At 49.0% G+C, this 22,552-nt stretch overlaps 8 protein-coding genes and 1 non-coding gene across 9 annotated transcripts; 5 read left to right on the top strand and 4 right to left on the bottom strand.

The window, feature by feature from the left end:
• The first annotated feature begins 1,037 nt into the window (after window positions 1-1,037).
• B0J16DRAFT_t88 lies at window positions 1,038-1,119 on the top strand. Its single transcript has one exon. It is a non-coding gene; the product is annotated as a tRNA-Glu (tRNA).
• A 658-nt stretch (window positions 1,120-1,777) lies between these two features.
• B0J16DRAFT_394682 (uncharacterized protein) lies at window positions 1,778-3,176 on the top strand (the record flags this gene model as incomplete). Its single annotated transcript, XM_046132141.1, has 2 exons — window positions 1,778-1,874; window positions 1,930-3,176. The coding sequence occupies 2 exons, from the start codon at window positions 1,778-1,780 to the stop codon at window positions 3,135-3,137; spliced, it is 1,305 nt and encodes a 434-aa protein (XP_045986598.1). The 3' UTR covers window positions 3,138-3,176.
• Window positions 3,177-5,141: 1,965 nt separating this feature from the next.
• Window positions 5,142-6,161, top strand: B0J16DRAFT_262066 (Zinc/iron permease; the record flags this gene model as incomplete). The annotated part of the gene is made up of 1 exon (XM_046123293.1): window positions 5,142-6,161. One exon carries the CDS (start codon window positions 5,142-5,144, stop codon window positions 6,159-6,161), a length of 1,020 nt encoding a protein of 339 aa, XP_045986597.1.
• A 549-nt stretch (window positions 6,162-6,710) lies between these two features.
• On the top strand, window positions 6,711-7,817 carry B0J16DRAFT_333561 (40S ribosomal protein S19). The gene is made up of 3 exons (XM_046126842.1): window positions 6,711-6,825; window positions 7,110-7,173; window positions 7,231-7,817. The coding sequence occupies exons 1-3, from the start codon at window positions 6,793-6,795 to the stop codon at window positions 7,584-7,586; spliced, it is 453 nt and encodes a 150-aa protein (XP_045986596.1). The 5' UTR covers window positions 6,711-6,792; the 3' UTR covers window positions 7,587-7,817.
• Window positions 7,818-8,487: 670 nt separating this feature from the next.
• Window positions 8,488-9,885, top strand: B0J16DRAFT_361114 (uncharacterized protein; the record flags this gene model as incomplete). Its single annotated transcript, XM_046129733.1, has 1 exon — window positions 8,488-9,885. One exon carries the CDS (start codon window positions 8,488-8,490, stop codon window positions 9,883-9,885), a length of 1,398 nt encoding a protein of 465 aa, XP_045986595.1.
• Window positions 9,886-10,244: 359 nt separating this feature from the next.
• B0J16DRAFT_261554 (uncharacterized protein) lies at window positions 10,245-12,430 on the bottom strand (the record flags this gene model as incomplete). Its single annotated transcript, XM_046123278.1, has 2 exons — window positions 10,245-11,646; window positions 11,697-12,430. 2 exons carry the CDS (start codon window positions 12,428-12,430, stop codon window positions 10,245-10,247), a joined length of 2,136 nt encoding a protein of 711 aa, XP_045986594.1.
• Window positions 12,431-13,046: 616 nt separating this feature from the next.
• B0J16DRAFT_64700 (uncharacterized protein) lies at window positions 13,047-16,105 on the bottom strand. The gene is made up of 2 exons (XM_046134226.1): window positions 15,864-16,105; window positions 13,047-15,803 (listed from the first exon to the last, which is right to left on the bottom strand). Exons 1-2 carry the CDS (start codon window positions 15,981-15,983, stop codon window positions 13,173-13,175), a joined length of 2,751 nt encoding a protein of 916 aa, XP_045986593.1. The 5' UTR covers window positions 15,984-16,105; the 3' UTR covers window positions 13,047-13,172.
• Window positions 16,106-19,583: 3,478 nt separating this feature from the next.
• Window positions 19,584-20,870, bottom strand: B0J16DRAFT_333551 (COP9 signalosome complex subunit 5). The gene is made up of 2 exons (XM_046126841.1): window positions 20,803-20,870; window positions 19,584-20,750 (listed from the first exon to the last, which is right to left on the bottom strand). The coding sequence occupies exons 1-2, from the start codon at window positions 20,828-20,830 to the stop codon at window positions 19,756-19,758; spliced, it is 1,023 nt and encodes a 340-aa protein (XP_045986592.1). The 5' UTR covers window positions 20,831-20,870; the 3' UTR covers window positions 19,584-19,755.
• Window positions 20,871-21,973: 1,103 nt separating this feature from the next.
• On the bottom strand, window positions 21,974-22,309 carry B0J16DRAFT_380571 (uncharacterized protein; the record flags this gene model as incomplete). The annotated part of the gene is made up of 2 exons (XM_046131089.1): window positions 21,974-22,005; window positions 22,060-22,309. The coding sequence occupies 2 exons, from the start codon at window positions 22,307-22,309 to the stop codon at window positions 21,974-21,976; spliced, it is 282 nt and encodes a 93-aa protein (XP_045986591.1).
• Window positions 22,310-22,552: the final 243 nt, after the last annotated feature.

Genomic DNA, 22,552 nt, shown 5'->3' with positions numbered 1-22,552 from the left:
GATGCTCAACGCCACACAGAAAACCAGGGGTCGTTTTCCGGGGCATGTTGCGACTTTTTTTCCCAGCTAATGTCTTCAGCTGACTCGTTCCTGTCGTCCGATGTAACCAAGCAAGGATATATCGTCATGCACTCCTGAGATATTCCTTGGGGCATTTCTTTTTCTCGATCACTAACTAATGCAGCTCTTGACTACCATGAATTACTTCATGTACGGAGTGAAAACTCCGGGTCCATGCCAGCCTAGGTTTTTGACTGTGAATAAGGCATGCTGAGAAAAAAGAAAACCGCTCTACAAGCCACAAAGTCTAGGCTTGCGTATCTGCAGCTCCGCATGCGGACGATGGGAAGAGAGACTTGAATACAACACATCAAGCATGATGCAGATGCAAGCCCTTGTATGAGTAGGGGCTGGCCATGGCTTGCAGTTGACCATCTCGTGTATCGTTTCCCCAGATTCGACAAGTGATGTCTCACCTCATATGAGACAAGGACTCCTCCTCTCTTCAAGAAAAAAACGCCACATGAACCGAGTCTCTGGGCTGGGGTTCTGGAACGTTTTTGAGTCTGAGCTGCTGTGACATTCATTTACTACGGCTGTTGTCGGGTTTACGACGGGTGGATAACGTAGACCATTAATAGAGCTGTTATGAACAGCAGTGACATTCTTCGCTCAGCGTGGTCTTTTTTTGCGAGCAGCAATTGTTTGAGGTTCTATCGTGCAAGTTGATTGGTGAAGATCTATGCCAGGGGCGTAACGATGATCTACCTCCAAAATAAGCTCAATATCTTAACCGGACTTTTTTCTCCTCCAGTCTCTTCAACGGGCCCCGTTGTATGAATCTACCCAGCATCCTTCTTTCTTGTAGTGCATCATCTCATTCGTGGGCCAGACTCAATCGTTGACGTATTGATTTCTTAAGCCCGATCTACGTCTCCATTCAGATCTGACCTGAATCCACTTTAGATCTAACGCTAACAGCCCAATTTGAGTCGGTTATAATCGACATACTCTTCTCCTTCTTTCATCAAATTACATCCGGTGTGGTGTATCGGTTAGCATACCGCGTTTTCATCATAGAAATCCGCGGCGAGCGGGGTTCGATTCCCCGCACCGGAGTATCACCTTTCTTTTGCTTTTCAGAGTAATCTTTTTGTTATATACTGTTCTTTTGCTTTGAGTATGATGTCTGGAGTGGTGAGGTTATTGTATGGTGTTTGGGGGGAAGGGTGCTTGAGTATGTACCAAGTGTGACTCCACATGCTGGTAGCCCTCTGCTCAGCTTCTGATAAAATTACTGTCCTTCTTTGTCCTTTACTGATAAAGAATCTGGGACTAGATCGACGAAGTTTCTCGTGGCATGATCCTACTTCATACACTGTAACTTTGCTCCTAGAAGTCTTGAGCCATGTTGCTGATGTTGATGTTCGGTGTCTGCAATCTGCCTCTGTTCAAATGATTATTTCACTGCCAACTTTCCTACGAGTGTACTTATGAATTAAAACATGGTCTTATGGACACGGCTTTGCTGATAAAACAGTATTCATCGAAATTCAATTGCTCTATCATGAATTTGTAACGACCCGTCTGCAATCCGCAGTCCGAGTTTGGAAAGTATAGGGTAAGACTCATGACAGGTTGCCGATATTTTCCCGCCCTTGCCTCCATCAAGCTTCATCTTACCTGCTACCTATTCGAGCTTCAGCACAACTAAAGCACCAAGCTTCCGGAGTGACCAACTGTCACTCTTAGGGAGGCATGATAATCGACCCTTGATATGCGCGAGTTCATGGACTATGTCCACAGCGCCTTCTACGAAGCTACAGGATGGAATCGCGACAACTCATACGCAGCGCTCAATGTGACAAGTGATGGTAAGGTCCCAGCATCGACTTGAGCTATGACTTGTACTAATAATTCGACTTGCAGCACTTCTCAACTTCCAGACCCCTCTAGGGTTACGACTCACCCTTTCGTCCCTCGCAAGCACCAATTTCGCGACATCCTACCAGCTCGGTTCGGTCGGAATCGTTGATGGCTCCATCTCATACCTCTTCTCGTCGGTCCCGCTTCGACTTCTCCTAACGCCGCAGTCGGAAACCGTCAATCTCCCAGAACTTCTACGGTCATACAAACCCCTCGCCGAACTTCCCCACCGAACGAATCCTTTCCTTCAGACGACCAAGGACAAGCCCGAATCGTCTCTCCTCTACGGTCGCCTGTACCTACCCCAGTCCCTCCTCGAAGCTCTGTTCGTTAGACGACTATCGCCCGCGCTTCAAGTCCAGCTCAGCGCTGTTTCTGCGCAGCATCTTAGGAACGGCGGCACAGTTTTAGGCTTGGCACAATATGACGTGGGAAAGTACGCACTCGAGGGTCTGGCGTCCTCGGACGGAGGATTGCTCGGTTTCAGGGGCGTATACAATTTCGGCGGTGATGCCGAGAGTCCGGAAAAGCAAGCCCATGTCGATAATGATAAGGAAAGAATCTATGGGCGGTTCAGCACCGGTGGAGAAATCTATTACGGCACCCTGAACAAGTCGGGAGGAATCAGTGTGGGAACACGATTTGCGACATTACCTGCCCACAAGGGGACGCCTTTATCCGCGACGTTAACGCTGAATCCCTTGATGGGCAACATCAGCGCAAGTTATGCCGTAGTGGCCGGTAAGCACTGCAGCCTTGCCACTAGGATGGAGTTCAATGTTTTCAGCTACGAAAGTGCCTGGGCCATTGGCATGGAACTTTGGCGGAAGCCATTCGTAAGACCTGTCATTGAGGACGAGCCGGTTGTCGAAGACAAAGTGGTTGTTGTTGATGAGCCAGAGGAGAAACGACCGAAGGAACGCAGTTTCCAAGCCAAGTTGGAATGGCGTCTGGATGATCCCGAACCAGTCGCGGTCAAGCCACCACCGCCGCCTCCTCCGCCCCCGAAGGAGGAACCAGAGCCCGAAAAGCCAGGCGAGGAGAGATATGCTGGAGTACTCAAAACCCGTCTGGACCAAAACATGCGAATAGGGGTGCTGTGGGAAGGGCGGGTCAAATCTCTCCTGTTCAGCTTGGGTAGTGGAATTGACCTGAGGAAACTCGACAAGCCTTTCCGAACCCTTGGATTGGAAATACAGTTTTCCTCATAATGATGGTGTGAAACCATGCCACGTTTTGTGGATGCGCACAGCAGTATGCATGCCACTACTGCTGTCGGGCCGTGGAATCATGATTGACAGGGCCCTGTGTGTGGTAGCTCATACATATGATGCAACATGGAATCCAGTGATGGGCTCTGCATTAAACGGGAATAGCGACGGGGAGGACGGTTAGCGGTCGGCTTGTGGGGGTCTCGAGAGTTTAATATGGCTATATAACTGTACGACTTTGGACGATTGAAGCATGTCATTGGCGTTAGGCATTGTATTTTTGAAGGTGTCCATCCATAGATTTGGAATTGCTAGTGAGAGTTGTGACACACACTTCATGTCACTATGAACATTTTGAGTTCGATATATTGTTTATGGTCAGCTGAGCAATATTGATTCCTCAGATGCAGCTGATGCATTAGTGTATTGGTCTCAGATATACGCCCTCGGTCGAACTGGAGGGTCTAATGTTGCCGTCTGAGCCGATTGTGAGGCCTTTGGCTATGATTGCGTGGGTGGTTTTCATGGATGAGAGCTGACCCATAAGTGAGAGAGAACCTTGATGGCCTTTCCAATCTTTGGATGTGGCTGTTGAAACGACTGACCAATGAGATTTGACGGAATTGATACTTGTAGGGGACCGCCACACTTTATGTTGAAGGTTCTTTCAACGTTCCTGGAACGCTGACTTGCAATTAGTGTTATTAATGGTGTTAAAAAGTTGACAAATATCAATTTATTAATCATAGAAGAGGCTCAAAAGACAATAAGACAGTGTTCGCCCAATTATAGAACGTTCATACCTGGAGATATGTAAATTGCAGCCACAGTTCAGAGTCTTCTTCAACGGCCGTAACCGCCCACTCGATGAGGCTAAACTGTCCATCAAGGTCCTCACTTCAAGCGACCCACTCCTACTTCACGACAGAGCTAACCACCACGTTCCTTTCTGCTTTTTCCCTCAAAAGGATCAATGGCTTGGAAGAGAGATTGTGCTATCGAGTCTCATGTCACAGTGGATCATGACATACATGCCAAGGAAGGTGGCAGTTGCCGAGTTCCATGCCTGGGACGAAGTGTAACGGACAATATACAGGATCTAACTTGGGGTGAATGTTCAACAGCATACTCAGGAATGGATTCTAGAAGATAGCTAATAAGGATTGAGTTTATGCTATGACTGTGAAGGGGAATCTCCCCGTTAGCAGTACATCGGTCGCAGTAAGTGATTAACAACAAGATAATTCCAGTGTAAGTATAACACAATGTAAGCATAATCCTTCTATGGTTCTTCTTAAGCGTAAACCTTGACCATCACCATCATTACTTACATACATATTTGATATCTGCCAAACCCCTGATCCTAGACAAAACAATATCCACTCTCCATCTCCATCCCACGCTTTTGCGGCTCCCAAAATCTAGGCGACATCCCCTCGGCACCTCGCTTCCGTCCGTTTAAGCAAATCTGGGTCCTGCCCTGTGCTGGTGCTAGAACCAAAGCCAACCTAAAGCCCCGAGGGAGCGAAAATCGGGTTTGACGGCACCTTCTTCGCTGCCCACTTTCTTTAACAAGAAGGCTGCGCGCCCATCAAGGTTCATCGCGACCTTCTTTCTCATTTTTTGGTTTGGAATAATCTTGTTGATTTTTGTTATAAAAAAGATATCAACTCGCTGGTTTATTCGAGTTTGGATTATTCTTCAGCAGCAGCAAAACAGTTTCAGTGCTAGTACGCGTCTTGGCACCTCGAATCACGCACCTCGATTACCCTTGGTCGCTTCCTCTTTGGGGAACTAGGAATCGAAAACATCCTTGGCTTGTGTAGCTCTACGTCTTGGCATTTGACGACATCGCTCCCGACTACTACCTCACGACCCTCAGTCTAACCTACTACCTACTATCGACCCGCGTATCTTTTCTGGGTCGTTCATTTCATACATAAGGCTATTCTCTTCCTCTTCATACCGGAATACTCTTTCTCTCAGCATCTCTCACTCGACAAAATGGCCGACGCAGCAGAGTGCAATGGCGAGGCCGTCGATCTCGGCCGTAGAGGTCTCCGAGTTGGTGCCATCTTCATCATCATGGCCTCTTCCATGATCGGCGCTATCCTGCCTATTTTCCTGGCGCGACAAAAGACGATCCCTGTGCCCAAGCTCACCTTCTTCATTTGCAAGTTTGTCGGTACTGGTGTTATTATTGCGACAGCTTTTATGCATCTTTTGGTTCCGGCCGTCGAGAACTTGGGCGACGAATGTCTCGAGGATCGTCTGGGCGGCTACGACTGGGCTGAAGCCATCGCCCTCATGACTGTCATTGTCATGTTTTTCGTCGAAATGCTCGCCGCTCGTCTCAGCAACGCCGATATGGAGCACAACCACTCCGACGAACTCGACCCTGCTATGGAAATCATTGCTAAGAAGCAACCCAGCACTGACATCGAGACTGGCGACCGTAGGGGGTCCGGTTACGCTCCTGGAGGTGATGAACACCTTGCCCACGGCCGCGAACACAAGGAGGGCGATGCTCAAGGCGGACTTGCTGGCCAGCTTCTCGCCATCTTCATTCTTGAGTTCGGAGTTGTGTTCCACAGCATCTTCATCGGTCTCACTCTCGGCACGATTGCCTCTGATGAGCTCACCGTTCTTCTCATCGTCCTTGTTTTCCACCAGATGTTCGAGGGTCTCGGTCTTGGTTCGCGTCTGGCTGTTGCTCCTTGGCCTAGTAACCGACAGTGGATGCCTTACCTCCTCGGATTCATCTTCGCCCTGTCGACTCCCGTTGGTATCGCTGCTGGCATAGGAGCCAAGCCCAACAATGCCAGTGACCAGAAGCTCATCAATGGTATTTTCGACGCCATCAGTGCTGGTATTCTCATGTACACCGGTCTGGTTGAGCTCCTCGCTCACGAGTTCATGTTCAACCCCTACATGCGCAAGGCTCCCATCAGAATCCTCTTGCTAGCCTTTGCTTGCGTCGCATTTGGTGTTGCCGTTATGGCTGTTCTCGCCAAATGGGCTTGAAGCAATTAGAGTAGAAGAAAATGTGGTGAAAATGGTCTCTCCTCAAGTGGATATTGTCAAGTTGGAATGGGACATAATAATCTTTTTTTTGCATTGCGTTAGACGGATAGAAATGATACCTGGATTCATGATTGTCTTTACTAGTAATCAACCTTCTTTCTCATATTTGATCCTTGGTAATCAATGTGACTGCTTGGAATGAACGTGATGTCGCTCGTACTTCGCCTATCAAAAGATGGTGAGTGAACGATGCCCTGGGAGGATGAGGCATAGAGTGCAAAACAAGGAGTCCTCAAACACAAGTAGTACAGACATAAGCAGGTGTCATGCAGCCTCATCGGTCACTTACACGAACATTTCCTAATTTAGATTGATGTTCTCCTAACACCAGTGATATTCCCCGACTGAGTCTTGGCATACAGTATCAAATACCTACAACACTGTAATGACAAACTGTGTCAACTTAGTCATCTGAAAAGTGGGGTAGGGCCAAAAACCCTACATAGCACTTTCCCAACTTTTGGCAACAACTTTAGCAAATTGACTCGAGCTCAACCCTCGCGACGCTTCGACAACCTCACCCAACGACCAATCTCCCTCCACCCACCCAACCACCAACAATACCGCAAAAATGGCCGGCGGAGTTACTGTTCGCGATGTCGATGTAGGTACTCCCTAAAGAAAAATCACAGGAACCGAAGGAATCGATTATTCCTGAGAAAAAACACCCCTACGATCTCTACTCGACGACTTGGCAACACAATTTCCACGAGAACCGCTTGCCCGCGATGGCGCTGGCTCAGTGCGAAATATTATACATCTAATACTGAACGCTGTGTCGGCTGCTATGCGCAGTAGGGCTGGGTACAAATGGGATTGAGGAGCAGGCGCGAGGGAGTCGAAAGACTTCTGACGACGGAATCATGCTAATGGGTTTTGTGACTGCAGGCGCAGAAGTTCATCACTGCCTACTCTGCTTTCTTGAAGCGTCAGGGCAAGCTTCCCATCCCTGGTAAGACTCCAAACAAACATTGATTATTATATCGAAAACAATTTCTAACTTGCCCAGGTTGGGTCGACACCGTCAAGACTGGTCCTGCTAAGGAGCTCCCTCCCCAGGACATTGACTGGTTCTACGTCCGTGCTGCCTCCATCGCCCGCCACGTCTACCTCCGCAAGACCGTTGGTGTCGGCCGTCTCCGCAAGGTCCACGGTACCGCCAAGAACCGCGGCAGCCGTCCCTCCAAGCACGTCGATGCTTCCGGCTCCGTCGACCGAAAGGTCATGCAGGCTCTTGAGAAGATCGGTGTCCTTGAGCAGGACGAGGAGAAGGGTGGCCGCCGCATCACCCAGGCCGGTCAGCGTGATTTGGACCGTATCGCCCAGACCACCGCTGAGGCCGAGGAGGAGGAGGATGACGAGTAAATCTAGTCCTTCAATTCTAATTTAACTCGAACACACACAAAAAGTCTGGCGGTTCTTTACCCGGTCAATGGTAGCAATGGCAATGGATTTGGGCGTTGGGTCATAGATTTTGTCATGTATGAATGAGATTCCCCTGACTCTGGGTCATTCGGTTTGGTCAAAGGCCCGTCCAACTTGTCGTTCATCCTACGGTCGATTCGTTATTGTGAATGTGAATGTGCTTATGCCTCCTGTGATTCTAGGCAGCTGCCTATCTTGATTTAAAAAGGTGTGAAGCGTGTTCTCTACCCCTCTTCACATCATTCACCTCCCCATATGAGAACTCGTTACTCTCCTTGAGCACACTCGCCTGCCTTACAGGAGTCATCGTAAGCGCCCGCGTTGACTTTCTGAACACAACCTTCTGTTCAACTTCATTCCTTCCACAAGCACAATACGTTCATTATCTTAGGTTCTCTATCTCCAGCCGTGGAAGGCTCTTTCGCAGCGAAAGAAGTGAAGCCATCGCGTTGGATCCCTGTGTTTCTCTGAATGAGTTTGTTTTAAGCAACTGTTATTTCATTCCCGTGTACGCCTGCAGTTGTCACGAACAGAGCTGTAAATCTCTGTTACTGTTTCTTAACATCGCCAGTTATGGGCGTGGTGTTGAAAGCAGTCCGGAGGGATAACTCCTTGTTGAAACCCCCTTCTGTGTGAGAACGAACTGATTCATCTGCATTCTGAGAAGCAAGCAAGTAATTCTGAATCACTATGGCTCTGGTGACCCCCTCCCTACTCTAAAGTTCATCTAAAGCAGAGTGAGCTGTAAGTGCACACCATTAACCTTCCAACTCGATTCATTCCTCTTCTTCAAACAGCTCACACACCACTCACTCTTAGCTATCACTCTTTATCAACGATCATGTCTTTTGTTTCAAATCTGATCTCGAGCAATGAAAGCTCTGAAGAGGTAGCAGAGGTTCTCCCCAAATTCGTGTCGTCCATCAGCAAATCTTCACCACTCATCTTCTTCTACCACATGATCGACGCGGAAGAAACAACTCTAACAGTCCAGGTGCTCGGAGCTAACATCTCCTTCAAATTCAGCCACCAGAGAGCTAAACGCTTCATCTCCCAATCGGGAATCACCAAACAACTCGAAAATAAGACGACGGGATTCATCGCTGTTGCAACATCTCAAGCGCAGCGTATTGTTCTAGCTGCCGCCGAATCTGGCCATGGCCTCGGACAATATGGCGATCTTCTCGATAAAAAGAAAGGCGTGCTTCCAAATAATGTTTGGACGAGACGAGTCATATCCATGGGTAGGATACTTGGTATGAAAATGGGGAGTCCCTACGATAGAAAACGTATGGATGAGAATAGGGATGGCATCTTTTTGGGCTCGCACGTTGAGGTCAAACTCGCAGTTCATGGCATCTGTGTTCTCCTCGAGTCTTTCAAGATCACGAAAGACCTGGACAAAGTCACTATGGAGGATCTGCACAAACTCCGTACAGTTCGCTGGCAAGATGGCACGCGCCCGCTCTTTGAAGTGTACTTCTCCCGAAAGCACTGTCAGCGTTGCAAGTCGTTAGTGCGCAGACTATCAGACGCTACGGGAATCACGATCAGATTACTCTGGAGGGATCGCTTGATCAAGAAAGAGTATGTTCTAAGAGATATACAAAAGAACACTCCTAGACGTCCAGGCCAACCTCCAGCTGAGCCGGCCTTCGACCCTCAGGATTTCGACTTTGGCGACATCCTCCCCGACGACTCAGACATAGAAGTCATCTCTGACGATGAGGAGGTCCAGAACATCGATCAAATTGACCTGACAAACATACGGTCAACTTCACCAGCAGGCATCTCGGAAGAAATTGACAGTCTTATAGATGGCCTCGCCTATCGAGTAGGCCAGATGGAAGACTGTCCCGAAGGCGCGACATCCGCTATTGTTGGTTTCGCCAGGAATATGAGCGCTCATAACAGGAGGAAGAATGCAGTGCATGTCAGCAAACCTCTTCCCGCGACTCCGGTGATAGAAGCACCTATCGAAGTACTCGAGGGCAATGAACGGCAGCGACAAACGGTCCCTCGTGTACAGCGGACCCTGTTTGGCCGACCACGTAGCACTGGAGGCCTTACAAGAGCGAGAAGTGCTTCACCCTGTAGAAGGAGGGAGAAGTCAGTTCGGGACCGCTCACCGAGACGATATCGAATGGCGAGGCCGGAGAACTCTTCGGCGAGAATCCTGGAAAGGGTCCCTAGCAGTTCGGTGCCCTGCGGCCTACTTCAAGGAGTTGAAGATATCTGAGGCGCAAATACTCTTACGAAGGTGCATATGGTATTGTTCAAAGCGGTGTGGAGGGGATGTCGCCAATTCCGTGAAAGCTTCGCATTTTTGGAGGGCTCAAGGCCAAAGCACCATGTTATGGAACCACAAATCGGTACACTCCAGGGACGGAGTAGGATGGCGGTCTGAAGATCTACGGAGGAAGGGGTCATGTGTATCACATCAAGGGATCAACATGTATTAGCGGGTACATCATCCGGTATTATCTTCTTGGAGAACATTTGCTATGGAATCTTAATGCTTATAACCCAATGTAGCCAACCTTTATTGCCTCTATCGTGTTCATAACCCTCTACCAATGATATTCATTCCACATTACCTCAACCCTGTTGCAGCAGCTTACGGAACCCATCCGCCATCTGCTTAACCACAGCGTCCACATTAGGTGCCTCGGGTCCCTCTTCAGCTTCTTCCTTTGCCGCCTTGAGCGCCTTCTCCTGCACCACTTCCGTACCCTCAACTCCGATCTTACCCATCGTGATCGTGTTCTTGACATCTTTGCCATGGCGAACAGGTCCCTTGGGCGCAGCTGGTGTGATGGGTGTGTCTTCGAGAAGACTCTGCCAGCGGGAGAGATACATGCCTGGACCGGACATGTTGCCGGATTCTGAATCGTCGGAGTCGATAATGCGTTGGAGACGACACATGGAGAGGGCTTCAACCTGTGCGAGGTATGCGGCGTGGTTATCCAGAGCGCTTAGTACGTCCTTCTGAGACTTCTCAGGGACGGATTGGAATAGCCTGTTGAGCTTCTCATCCATGGTACTCATGTCAACAGTCCCATTGCTCATCTTGCCCGACTCCTCACTCTTGGTCTCCTTCTTGATGCTCACAGACTTCCGCTCCTGACGGAACTTGAGAACAGCATCTTGAGTCCACTTCTTCATCTCCTTCCAAACATCAGGGCACGACTTTGCAAATGAGTGAACCCACCTGTACATGAGCTCTCTGTTTCTCATGAACAGGGAGACATAGTCATCGACCGTTGGCAAACTGCCCGACTCCTTCGGTTTGCTGGTCTTGATAAACTCGTCGATGAATAGCTGTGCTGACTCCATGTGTTCGCGAAGATCTATTTGAGAGTGCACCATACGGATCATGGGCTCATATGCGCCAAATAAATCCTTGATTGTTGCAGTGAATAGATCGGGAGGTTGGCGACAGAAAGCTGTCGTTATGCTCTCGCGGTCACGAACGGAGAGGAGGGCGGAGTAATACTCGAGACACTGTGCGTGTTTCTGCTCGTTGAGTTGCGTCGCCAATGCCGGGTTATTGCCATTAAAAATAGCCGTGATAATAGACTGAGCATGCTCTTCGCTGGCGTGTCGCACAGTCTTATGCTCATCACGATTCAGAGCAATATACTGCCGAATTGCCTCAAGCATCTCGTCACTCGGTCGGTCCTTAGCTTTCTCAACCTTATCCGCACTCTTTCGAAACTCGCTAGCATCCCAGGACAACACCAGAGAGATGATGCGCTGCAAGACGTTCATACCATCGTCCGCGTTGGCGGTCAAGCCGATCCAGTTGGTAACGCTCGTAACGCTCAGCTTGGCCAGGAGTAGGCGCATCATACCGTTGATCATACCAGAGGTACTACCCATCCGTAGCGTCTGCTTGATCATCTTGTAGGGGATGAGATTGTGGATGTTCTCGAGAAGTTTGAGAAGATATTGGCCTTCAGGGGAGAGGACGAAGATGTGGTGGATGAAGGTTGCAAGGCTATGGTTGGGTTAGCTACAGTGGTAGGAAACTGACAGAATAGAACATACTGGATGATGGCGTATTCTGCTGCCGCGCCGATCACAGGAGAATGACTCTCAACGTCCGATGTTTTGCTGAATTGATCAAACATCTCATCCACCAAGTCTCCATAGACTAATCCTTCAACAACGTCGTCCCAAGCCTTGATTAGATCCGTCGCCTTGGTGCGATCGTACTCAACTTTCTTAGCATCCTTCTTCTCTGATTGATGCGTTATCTTGACGCCGCCAAGAAATCCTCGACTGACCATCTCAAGCAAACCGCTCGATCCCGTCGCCAACACCTTTCTTGTCCCCAAAGCACCCTTATCATAACTCTCGGAAAGTTCAGCTTCTCCAAGTCTCATCAATAACCCCTGTATTCTCACAGACCAGAACTCTCGAGGCAAATCTTTAATCCCAGGAAGTTTCAAGATGAATCTCGTTAGCATGGCGTGGAGAATAGGCGCTGTAGAAGGTTTGTTATCATCCTCTGCACTGATGGTCGTCTCTTTCGCATCCTTGCTGCCCTTTGGCGTCCCAGGTCTTGAGTTCGCCGGAGTTCCAGCCCAACTTCTCCATCCTGAACTAGATGGAGCGCTCTGTGTAGTCGATGATTCAACAAACTTTCTTGTGAAGGGGTATCCGTAGCCTGTGACAGCATCTGGATATTTAAAGGCTTGGATTTCGGCGTATGTTTCGTGGTGTGTGAGGATATCAAATAGAGCGTGCACCTGCTCGGGTGCTAAAGTCACAGACGTCATGTTGTCTGGTGTCTCATCGAGAGACTTTGGCATGTAGGTGAAGGTGAAAAGGAAAGAGGAGGAAGTGAGGTAAAGTCAAGAATAAAGTGTTTTTGGTGGTGACCATAAAATGTTTGTTATGGCCTTTACTGGTCAGTGATTATGAACTATTTCAGTAAGTGACTGCCACTGATTAGACCCGCCAAAAGTTTAGGATTTGTTGCATGTAACTTAAGCCATGCAGCCTTGAATGAATGCTTTCTTTAAGGGCGAGATCCACGGAGAGCTGGTCCCTCCATGGTGACGTCGTCCTGAGGTTCGGCGCCACTAACCCTTTTCTGTACGGACCCCACTTCTTCCAGTGCGGCTCATACTTGTGATTGACTTCATCGTAGCTTCATATCTAGTAGGCGCCCATCATATCCTATCCTTCTACGCTCAACATTCAAGGCATCATAGGCAGTCACAGAAAAGTCACTGTTTCATGGCAATGAACAATTATGAAAGGTAAAGAATCAATTTAATTATCAACCAATCGTGTATACCCTCAAACAAAGGAAAAGGCCGTCATTTACTAATTAATAAACCGTAATTTTTCTCAACCAAGCACAATCTTGTGCTTTATCCGCCCATCGTCGTTGCTGCCAGTGTGGTATCAAAAACAAAGAGAATAAAGACAACTCAAGCGCGTGATGGGTATAACATCGACAATCCTCCACAATTAATTTTCCTGTGCCTAGTTGGCATCCTCGCAACAAGGATTCTAAACAGTGTTCATGGTCTGGCCGGCCATAGGGTTCTGTCCCATTTGGAGGTTCTGGCCATTGTTCAGGCCGTTTCCAGCAAGGTGCTTGCTGTTAACACCACCGTTCAAGCCATCTCCGTGACCGACGTGGTAGCCGTTACCGTTCATGGCACCGTTACCAGTGTGCTGGTGGCCGTTACCGCCAGCGGGGTAGAAGTCGTAGTCCGACCCGGTGTTCTTGGGGCCAAGGCTGGAAACAGGGTGAGCCTTGCGCTGGATCTTGGGAGGAGAAGGAATATCGGTGCTCTTCTTAGCAGAACCGATGGAGAAGACAGGACTCTCCCACTTGTCACCCTTGCGGGAAAGCTCCTTGTACTCGGTGGCCTTGGTGCTGATGCCACCAGGGAGGTCGATGTTGGGGAAGATGCTGTCCTCCTTGGTCATGGCAATGTTGGCCTTCTTGTCAGAAGCAACTTCCTGGGCCTTCTGCTTCTTCGCAGTGAACTGCTTCTGAGCGGCGCTGTAGTAACGGTTGTAAATGTTGGGAGCATCCTCAGGGTTGTTCTTGGCCTCAGCAGTAGCACGGTCAGCCTCCTGCTTGACCTGGTAGCAAACCTGATCAAGCTTGTTGCACTGGTCCTTGATAACCTTCTCAACAGCCTTCTGGAGAGGGGCTCTAATGACCTTGAGCATGATAGGCTTGAGGATAGAGAAGAGCAACTTGTGGTTGGACTTCTTGACCTTGATCTGAATCTTCTCAAAGTCCACATCAACCTTCTCAACCTTGAAGTAGTTCTGGCGATCCTTCTTCTCAGCGGTGGAGACCTTCATCTTAAAGGAGAAGCCATCACCGGGAAGGACGATGTCAGCAACACCAGTGTCGGTGATGGATGGGAAACCCTGCTTGCGGTTGACGTAGAAGCTCACGTCGCGAAGATCCATCTGAATGCCGGCAACCTTGACCTCCATGGTCTGGTGGTTCTTGTTGGCAATCTTCTTGCGGCCCCAGCGGAAGTAGTGCTCGCTGGAAACCTCGAAGACGTTGGGAGCGAAGTTGTCGCTCTCGAGGACCAAGTTCTCGATGACAGCATCGAACTGAGAGTCGGTGTACTCAATTCGGGGAATGGGGATGTATGCAATGTTCTCGAGGGCAGCAGGAAGGATGACATCCCTCAAGTCCTTAAGCAGATGGGGCTTGAAGACAGGCTTGCCATCCTTGTCGTTGCCAAGGTCCTTGAACAGCTTGGTAAGGGACTCAGCAAAAGCGTGGTTCTGAGGGTCATGGTCGAACTCCTGGGCGAGGAACTTGATCTCGTCAACAACGCGGTCGGTGTGGCCGCGGTACTTGTTGCGGAGGAGGTATCGGCCCTGGTCGTAGAGCTGATCCCACTCGCGGGTAGACTGGTCCTCGAGGATGTAACCCTGCTGAAGGAGGCATCGGCGGATGTAAGAGTCCATAGACTTGAACCAATCCTTGAGCTCGCGGTCGTTATCAGCGTCGCGGTAGATCTGGCCAATAGCCTCCCAGAGGTCCTCAGTAGATGTGCCATTGGCGAATCGCTCAATGATAGTACGGAGATCACGCTCAGCGGCACCAAGGCCACCACGAGCGTCCTTAGCAGTAGAGGTGGATCCCTGGCCAACAGTGCGGCCGTGTCGGCTGTAGGTCTCAGCCAGGCGAAGAAGAGTCTGGATGGCCTGGGAGTAGTCCTCGTGCTGCTGGCACTCAAGAATCATCTTCTTGAGGCGCCAGATAGTCTGGTCCTTGCGCTCCTGGGGCATCTTCTTGTCGAGGTAGTTGCGTGCCTTCTGGCGGTACTCCTCGTTGCGCTGGAGAATGTTCTCCTTGGTCTCAGGGTCGATCTTGTTGTCAAGCTTCTGCTCAGCAACCTGCTTGGCGGCGCTCTTGCCAGCCTGGGGGTCGGCCTGGCGAGCGGTGTCACGGGCAGCATCAGCAGGGTTGCCAGAGGTGGAGGCAATGTTGCCAGACTCAAGGCCGGTAGTGGCCTGAGGGTGAGCACCCTGGTTGGGCTGGAGGTTACCCTGGTGGTCCTGCTGAAGAGGCTGCTGCTGTCCGGGGGCGGCAGAGTTGACACCAGCGGCGGCAATGTCCTTGGCGTCCTGCTTTGGGTTTCCACTGTAGATACCCTTGGCCTGGTTCTTGAAGTTCTCCTTGGAGAAATCAGGGGCCTCGTGCCAGACATTGTCCTGAGCGGGCTCATCGAGCTGCTGAAGCTTCTCCTGAGAGGGGCGAACACGGGCAGCGGCGTTGGTAGCGGCGTCGCCGGCCATGTCGCGGAAGAGAACAGTAGCATCAGACAACAGCTTGCGGAACTGACCGTTAGTGATGAGGAGCTGGCCGAGGGTTCTCAAACCCTCAAGCGCCTGGTCACCATCCTGCTTGGCAGCATCCTTGCTAACAGGAGCGTTGGGTGTGTTGACGTTCTTGGGGTCGAATTGGGTAGTTTGGTAGATGAAGTCCTGGATCAAGTTGCCGTCGTTCTTGGAGAGAAGAAGGTACTTGGCTTGCTTGATAGCGTTGGCAGCATCCTTGACCAGCTGCTGACCCTCAGTGGACAGCTTGTCATGGTTTGCAGAAAGAGCGCGAGAGGCGAGGAAACTGCTTAGGGCGACATCGATTTGATCGTTCTGAAGTCAAACGTGTCAGTAGGCTGCAAAGATGGATGTTGATTCGGCAGGAATACTCACTGATGGGACCTTGCCGGCCTGGAAGGCAGAAATGATTCCGTAGAGTTGAAGCTTTCGGTTGACGTCGGCCTCCTTTGTCTTGACGTTTGTGGGTTTGTTGACGTTTGCACCGGTAGACATGATAGGCAACGGTGTATGGGGTATCTCGTTATTAAGTCGTTATGCCACCGAAAAGTATGACCTTGATTTGATAAATGAAATAAGAGACGATGCAAAGGCCGATCTTATTACTGAGAGAGGATGTTTAGACGTGACGTATTCGTAAGAGTAGCGTTGCGTAGCGTAGCGTAGGTAATAAAAGGGAAAAAGCTGTTTGTTGTTTGGTATCCTAGGGGATGGGTATCACAAAGCAGTTGGGTATTGTATTAGGTGAGGAATTTGACAGTAGATGGAAATGGGGGAAGAGGAGCTGGTGTAAGGCAGGAGAGATGATGGATATGATATAGTTTTTGATTCAGGAGACTCCCGTGACAGGCAGGCACGAAGGGGACAATTAAGTCATGGGTAATGGGGAACAGCCAAGCCAAGGTTCCATTACTATTACCCTGAGTTACACGTTTTGGCTGGATCCGGGCAAGATTTGGTGGTTGGAAGGGAGCCCAGTGACGTTGACGTTTGCTAAGGGCGACAACTGTGATCGAGGACGTCATCGGCCAGTCGATTGTCAATCGTTGGCCAGGTCAGGTCAGGTCCAGGTCCAGGCCAGCGCTATGAGGTACCTACCTACCTACAGTTAGTACCCAGGTACTGACACGCGCTATCGGTTTAATGATCAAGGCACTCAAACGCTGGGAGGGAAAGCATTGGCATTGGCGCTGGATCCATTATTGATTGAATCACTGCCCTGTCGTTTGCTCGCTCGTTTCCATGCTTGCTGGTCGCGACCACCCCTGCTTGGCTATGACAATGGATCCGGAGCGAACCTTACGGCTAGCAGGGGTATTCCTCCAACTAAGCAGGGGTCAGACAGATCATCCTTCCGCAGTCCATCACCATCGCCAAAAGAATTGAAGGAAGGAATATTGCAAGGGCAGCAGCTGAAAGAAGAAATCAGGGTTGCATCAGTATATCTCGATGAAGCACTTCAATCCCCAATTAGATTACAGTTTGGAAAGCGTCAGGGGGGGTTTAGAGGGCGGTCAAGCCTCAGCGTTTACACTATCCCTTGTTGTCATGATATCTTGGCGACGATCAGGCCTGGATCGTGAATAGCAACGAGATGAAATGAAAGCCGTTGACAATTACAAGCCACAACTGTTGAAGGAACTATTCACTGCTATTGTTTATTGCATTCACTCATTGCTCAGATAAATGAGCCCATAACGCAGGTTGTCCAGGCAAGAATCCATCAAATGTTGCAACATGTCTCACAGAACCCTGGCTGGTTCGCTGAATCGAAGCTAGGTAAGACAGCACCAGAATTATTTTTTCACTTCTTGCGCTGCCAAGAATTGACCAGTGGTACAAGTCAGACTCCGTGCGTCCTTTCACCCTGGCATCTCTGTGTTTGTTGGTGAATCGACGATAATGGAATTTTGACATGATGGATGTTGACATCCTTTTTGACCCTATTCCCGCTATCTCCCTGCTTAGATCTGCCAGAGTGGAACTCTCGCTTCGGCGGAATAAAAACAGATGATCTGCCAACTGCCTGCATCATGATATAATTAATGGGTTACTACCTTGCAGAGCTGAGCTGATGTGTGATGTGATGTCGACCGACCAAACAAGGATGCCGATGAGCCTCCGATATCTCTCTTTTTTCTTGAAGAAGAAAACAAGGATAGCTGTTCTTGGCTGGAATGGATCTGGAGACGTGCCCAGAAGGTGGACAGCTCTAATTACTGCTGGGGCAGCACTAAAGAATTAGAACTAGAGCTGTCCCCCAGGTCTCCACTGAATTAAAAGCTGGAGCCATCATGGACGGGAGCTCCATGAGCTGTGCACATCGTCATAGCTCAATTTCCTGACCCAATGACACGTAATGGTCCAATTTGACGGGTTTGTTTGATTTGCAGACTCGCATCTCTACCTTGTTTTTTCTTCTTGTCAATTTTAGTTAAACTGCCTACTGTACGGTACAGCCTCTACTAATACAGGTGAGACTGAGAAATGGAGCTCAATTAATCTGCCGCGTGGACTGGGCTGAGCTGATCATGATCGCAGCCAATGCCGCGATGCGATCGCGTCAAAGCTTTCGTTTCGTTAGCTCGACGTTAAAATGAGCGATCCATGACGTCACATCGTCGACATGAAAAAAGCAACATTTACGTCAGTTTATTTTTTATTTCCTGTAATGTAGGGTTGCCGTCAAGACCAAAATCGGCATCAACATCCATCAATTAGGCAATTCTATCGACAAAGATGGTGTCGAGTAATGTCAAGGATGGTATCGAATCTGGATACTGTACAGTACAGAAACAAAATGTCAATGTCCCCATAGTTTTCCCCCCGGATGGTTTAATCTCCGTCTGTCTCTCTCTTCGTTTGCATTTGCTGGTGTCGAGGCAATTCCCGAGTAATTAATCAGAGGTAAACATGTGAGAGCAGCCAAGCATTAAGACTGAAAGCCGAGCCCTGAGACGTCGATGGCTAATGGCTTCTGTAACCAAGGGTGACGTCTTGACTGTGTTTCGTCAGTATTAGCCTTTGAGCCACTGAACGCATCAATGCACACCCATCCCAATCTTTCCATCCACACAGCGTGTCTCTTTTCTTCTAGTGCTTGGCCTGTCACTCGGGTTTTGTTCCTGGTGACTTGGTGAAGAAGAAGAAGAAGTGAGAGAAAAAAAGGACCGACCATGAATATTTTGACAAGAAACTAAATTCTATTCTGAGTAATACCCATTGATCGTCCCCCTTCCCCTCATCTTTAAACTCATCACGCCTCGCTTTACCTTCTCTGGGTGCTCGTGTGCTCGGCTACTGGTTGATCGTTGCCCAGTCGAGCTCGAGCCACAACGTGCTCAGTCGTACAGGCGTAGCGTCTAGATCCCCATGGACTCATCGTCTCCGTCTTGTGAGCTTCCATTGGTAACACTGCCGGGCATGTAACTTCAAACTATGCAAGCTTCCACCCGCCACAGGGACGAGATTGTATACCTTCAAACATGCAGTGGTTTCTTCTTGCGTCTCTACCCGTGAAGTAACGGGTCAAAGCAACCCAGTCACATACCTTTCTCATGTCGAGCTGTAGGGTATCTTTGGTTGCCATGACAGGATGTCTTGAGCATGGATACCCCTTGATAAAGATCTTCAGAAAGTAGGACATTATCCAAATCGGGGAGAAATGCAGATATTTATTCACGGTATGTGCCGGTGTGTAGATAAAGCAACTGAATCATCCTGCCATCCATTGGTGTTGCGATTTATGACTTATACTTGCTTCAAGCGTTGTTACAGTCACTGACTAGAACCGACCTTATAACAACACCACAACTCATTATATGTATAGCCAGTGGAAAGTATCGTGATAGTATAACAGTTCCGTTATCAAGCTGTCGTTGATTTTACGCTTATTGATAAAGTCGACGATCCTACGCCCGGCCGTTGGACCCACCCGGTCCGGATCTACCGCCGGACAGAGCGGAAATGGTCATTGAGAACCTCCGAGTGTGGGGGGAGCTTACAAGCAGAACTCGAATATTATCCAAGCCGCCATTCTTTCTAAATAAAACCGGTAGATAAAGCAGACGCAACAACTGTCACTGCCTGAAACAAGTCGCCTTGAATCATGCTAGGAAACATGCACGTCTATAAATAAGGGACGAGATCTCAAGAGAACTAGCTAGACAAATGCTTAAAAAGTAACGATTGCTTATTTACCTCTGAACGCCATCTATGCCGAATTCGTTATGCTACATGCATTCCCATAAACACAACCCGTCATGCCTCATTCCGACGTAGGATTCTCCTTCGACCCGAGGTTGTTGAAAAGACTAGCCTTGACCTGATTCGCAACAAGACCAGATCGCTCCTTTGATGCAATCAGGTTCGCTTCCTTGGCAAGCTTGTCCATGGCCTTATCAGAACTTTTAGAGCTCGCTCCCATCATCATGCCCTGACCAGCTCGGGTTCGAGTAATGCCTGTCGTCGCCTCCTTGATCTTGGAGCTCAAATCGAGCATCTGCTTGTTTCCATAGTCGCGGTTCGTGATCAGTGGGTTCTGGCTGAGTGTCTGCACCCAGTACTTGTGCCATAGAAGCTCTAGTAGGTGGGCGTCGAGTGAGCTCTTGAAGTGGGAGACTTCAAGACTGTAGTAGCGGCTTGCGTGGGCACCGAATTCGGCGGCTTTGGCGAGAGGTACTGCTTGGAAGCCGTCAGAGGTAACGCCGCCAGCGGGCTTGTAGTCGGCTGGGTAAGTTCTGAAACCGCCAATGTCGACCTTGCCGGAGTTGATAGTACGGTCGGGATCGATAACGACGGCAAGGAATGGATCCTGGAACTGCTGCTGCATGGCTTGGGTGTCCACATCGATACCGCTTAGCCAGCATCCATAGCCTGGATGACTATGATACCAGCCCACCACATTCTCCTGTCGTCCTTGCGCTCGGCACATGTCGAGATACTCGACAATGTATTCGTTGGCTTCGTCTTGAGCATTCACCCTAGTCTCGGTTCCCTCGACGGGAAGTCGGAAGGCGTCGGTGACGATGAATGTGTCGCCTTGTGTGTAGCCTTGCATCAGGCCCATGACCTCGAGATTGCCGCCTGAGCGGGCATGCATGGTCATCTTGATGAGAGCGGTGGCGCTTATTCGGACATGCTTAAAGTGGCCTGGGTCTTGCTTCCATGGCTGTTCATTATTGATGGCTTTCTGAGCCTCTGGGTCGAAGTTGTAGAGAGCGTCGCGTTTGGGGTCAACTAATTGGACGTTGTTGTCCAACTCTGTCGCATTCGTTAGTTTATGGATTGTTTGAAGGGATTAAGGTAAGCGTACCCCAAGCTTTGAGAGCCGATGCCTCCATTGTGACGGCCCGGAGTGTTTGATGTGATATGTAGAATCAGAAATGTTATAGGCAGTAACAGTTGATGTTCGATGCTCAAGGCAGCTGCCCCGCCTCTTATCGATAAGAGCTGCACGTCAAGGTACCTCACATCGCCTGATTGACGGAGGTGGATATTCGATCTCAGCATTTTTAATATTTTGGTTTGAGTATATTCATCTGTTTAAACTGTTGAATCCTATATGGAGATAAACGTGGTTGTTATGAAAGTCTCTGTGTTAATGGTAAGACAGCCTACTAAATGGAAATACATAACTCTGGCTGACCTCCATGGCCAGTTATTAATTATCGGCAAAGGTGATTATAAAAAGATAAATACCCAACAAATAATGTAATTAACACAAGAATAAGAAGGACAAGAAGAGGGATATAAGCAAGTTGGTATGCTCGAGCTCGTTTGAACTGGCTATCCTTGACTCACGCTATAGAAACTAGGCAAGTATGACAGCAAAGTTCATCTTTGATACCAGTTCTCAATAAAGCAAGTAAAAGAAGAAAAATATTTAATGCTGACGTGCCTTAGACCCAATACATCGGTGTGTACAAAGATAACCTATAGGGTGCTCCTATCCCACAGGCGAGGATAGCTTCATTTTCGTGGGTTCATCATCGGCGCAATTTGACTCGTGGTAACTTTGAAGAGTACAAGTGCCTGTGTATGCCTCAGATCCTATTAGGACAATCTTATGAGAGTGTATCCTGCGCACATATATAGCTATTGTTATGGGATAGATTCACCATCGGCATTGGCAGAGTTGCTCCCTGTAGTGTTTAATATTGGGTATGCAAGCCACTTGATTCGTGTTTCGTATTGCAAAAGCCTGGGCAGAGGTAGTGTTCGATTTGACTATATCTGTTTCCTACCTAACGTCCAACGTATGGGTATAAATCTCGCGTTGTCGAGTATGATTCCTGCTGTAAAGTTCGCATGTTCCAAAGATATCCCTGAACGAGCATTGTGATATGAAGCCACCACTGCTCTGTACCCATGGACCCTTTCCTCCCAAAGACACAAGCTCAAGACAGTGTGAGTGATGGAAAGTCAAATGGCCGATATATCTTGCCAAAAACCGAACCGGACATAGCTCTGTTCGTTGGGAAAAACTAAGGATATGACTTTTTGTAGTACTCCCTCCCTGTCATAAAGGTCAGCAAGCCCTCCTCAAAGTGTGACCAGCGCTTCATCGTACCTTCTTCTACTTCTTGTTCTTCTGCCTTCTTTTCTTCGTACTTCTTGTTGCCTGCAGCCAGGCCGCCGATCACACAAACACAGATGCCGAGGGCGACGAGCCAAACAGCGACCCCCAATCCGTCGTGTTTCTGGAAGATAGTTCCGCGGGCAAACTTTTCGCCTCGTCGTTGGAGGTACTCCATCGGTATTCCGTCTTGGTTGAGCTTTAGCACCCGGGATCGGGTGGTATTGGATCTGAGAGTTGGCATTGTGATGGTCTTGGGAGTAATGGTTGTGATTGTGGTAAAGGATGGGATCTCCCTGATGAGTTATTGAAGGAGGGGAATGGGAAGAGTGATGGAGACACAAATGTTCGATTTTTGAATCTTAATTATGTTTTATTCCTGTCATCAAGTTCGAATTCTTGGAAGGAAGTAATGTCGAATAGGAACCACGCATAAAAAAAGTTATTCACGTGTTCAAGAGTAGACTTTATATAAAAGTGAAAAGGT

The sequence above is a fragment of the Fusarium flagelliforme genome, assembly GCF_020744385.1.
Source record: "Fusarium flagelliforme strain FIESC 12 MPI-CAGE-AA-0113 chromosome Unknown B0J16scaffold_2, whole genome shotgun sequence".
Lineage (NCBI taxonomy): Eukaryota > Fungi > Ascomycota > Sordariomycetes > Hypocreales > Nectriaceae > Fusarium > Fusarium flagelliforme.
The sequence above is the reverse complement of the archived record's forward strand: the minus strand, read 5'-3'. Positions and strand labels throughout refer to the sequence as shown.

Coding starts and splice junctions, on each gene's coding strand:
- B0J16DRAFT_333561 (XM_046126842.1), top strand. CDS start 6,793: ATGGCCGGCGGAGTTACTGTTCGCGATGTCGAT. Junction 6,826..7,109: donor TTACTGTTCGCGATGTCGAT/GTAGGTACTCCC, acceptor TTGTGACTGCAG/GCGCAGAAGTTCATCACTGC. Junction 7,174..7,230: donor GGGCAAGCTTCCCATCCCTG/GTAAGACTCCAA, acceptor TAACTTGCCCAG/GTTGGGTCGACACCGTCAAG.
- B0J16DRAFT_64700 (XM_046134226.1), bottom strand. CDS start 15,983: ATGTCTACCGGTGCAAACGTCAACAAACCCACAAACGTCAAGACAAAG. Junction 15,804..15,863: donor AGGCCGGCAAGGTCCCATCA/GTGAGTATTCCT, acceptor GTTTGACTTCAG/AACGATCAAATCGATGTCGC.
- B0J16DRAFT_333551 (XM_046126841.1), bottom strand. CDS start 20,830: ATGGAGGCATCGGCTCTCAAAGCTTGGG. Junction 20,751..20,802: donor ATCGGCTCTCAAAGCTTGGG/GTACGCTTACCT, acceptor CGAATGCGACAG/AGTTGGACAACAACGTCCAA.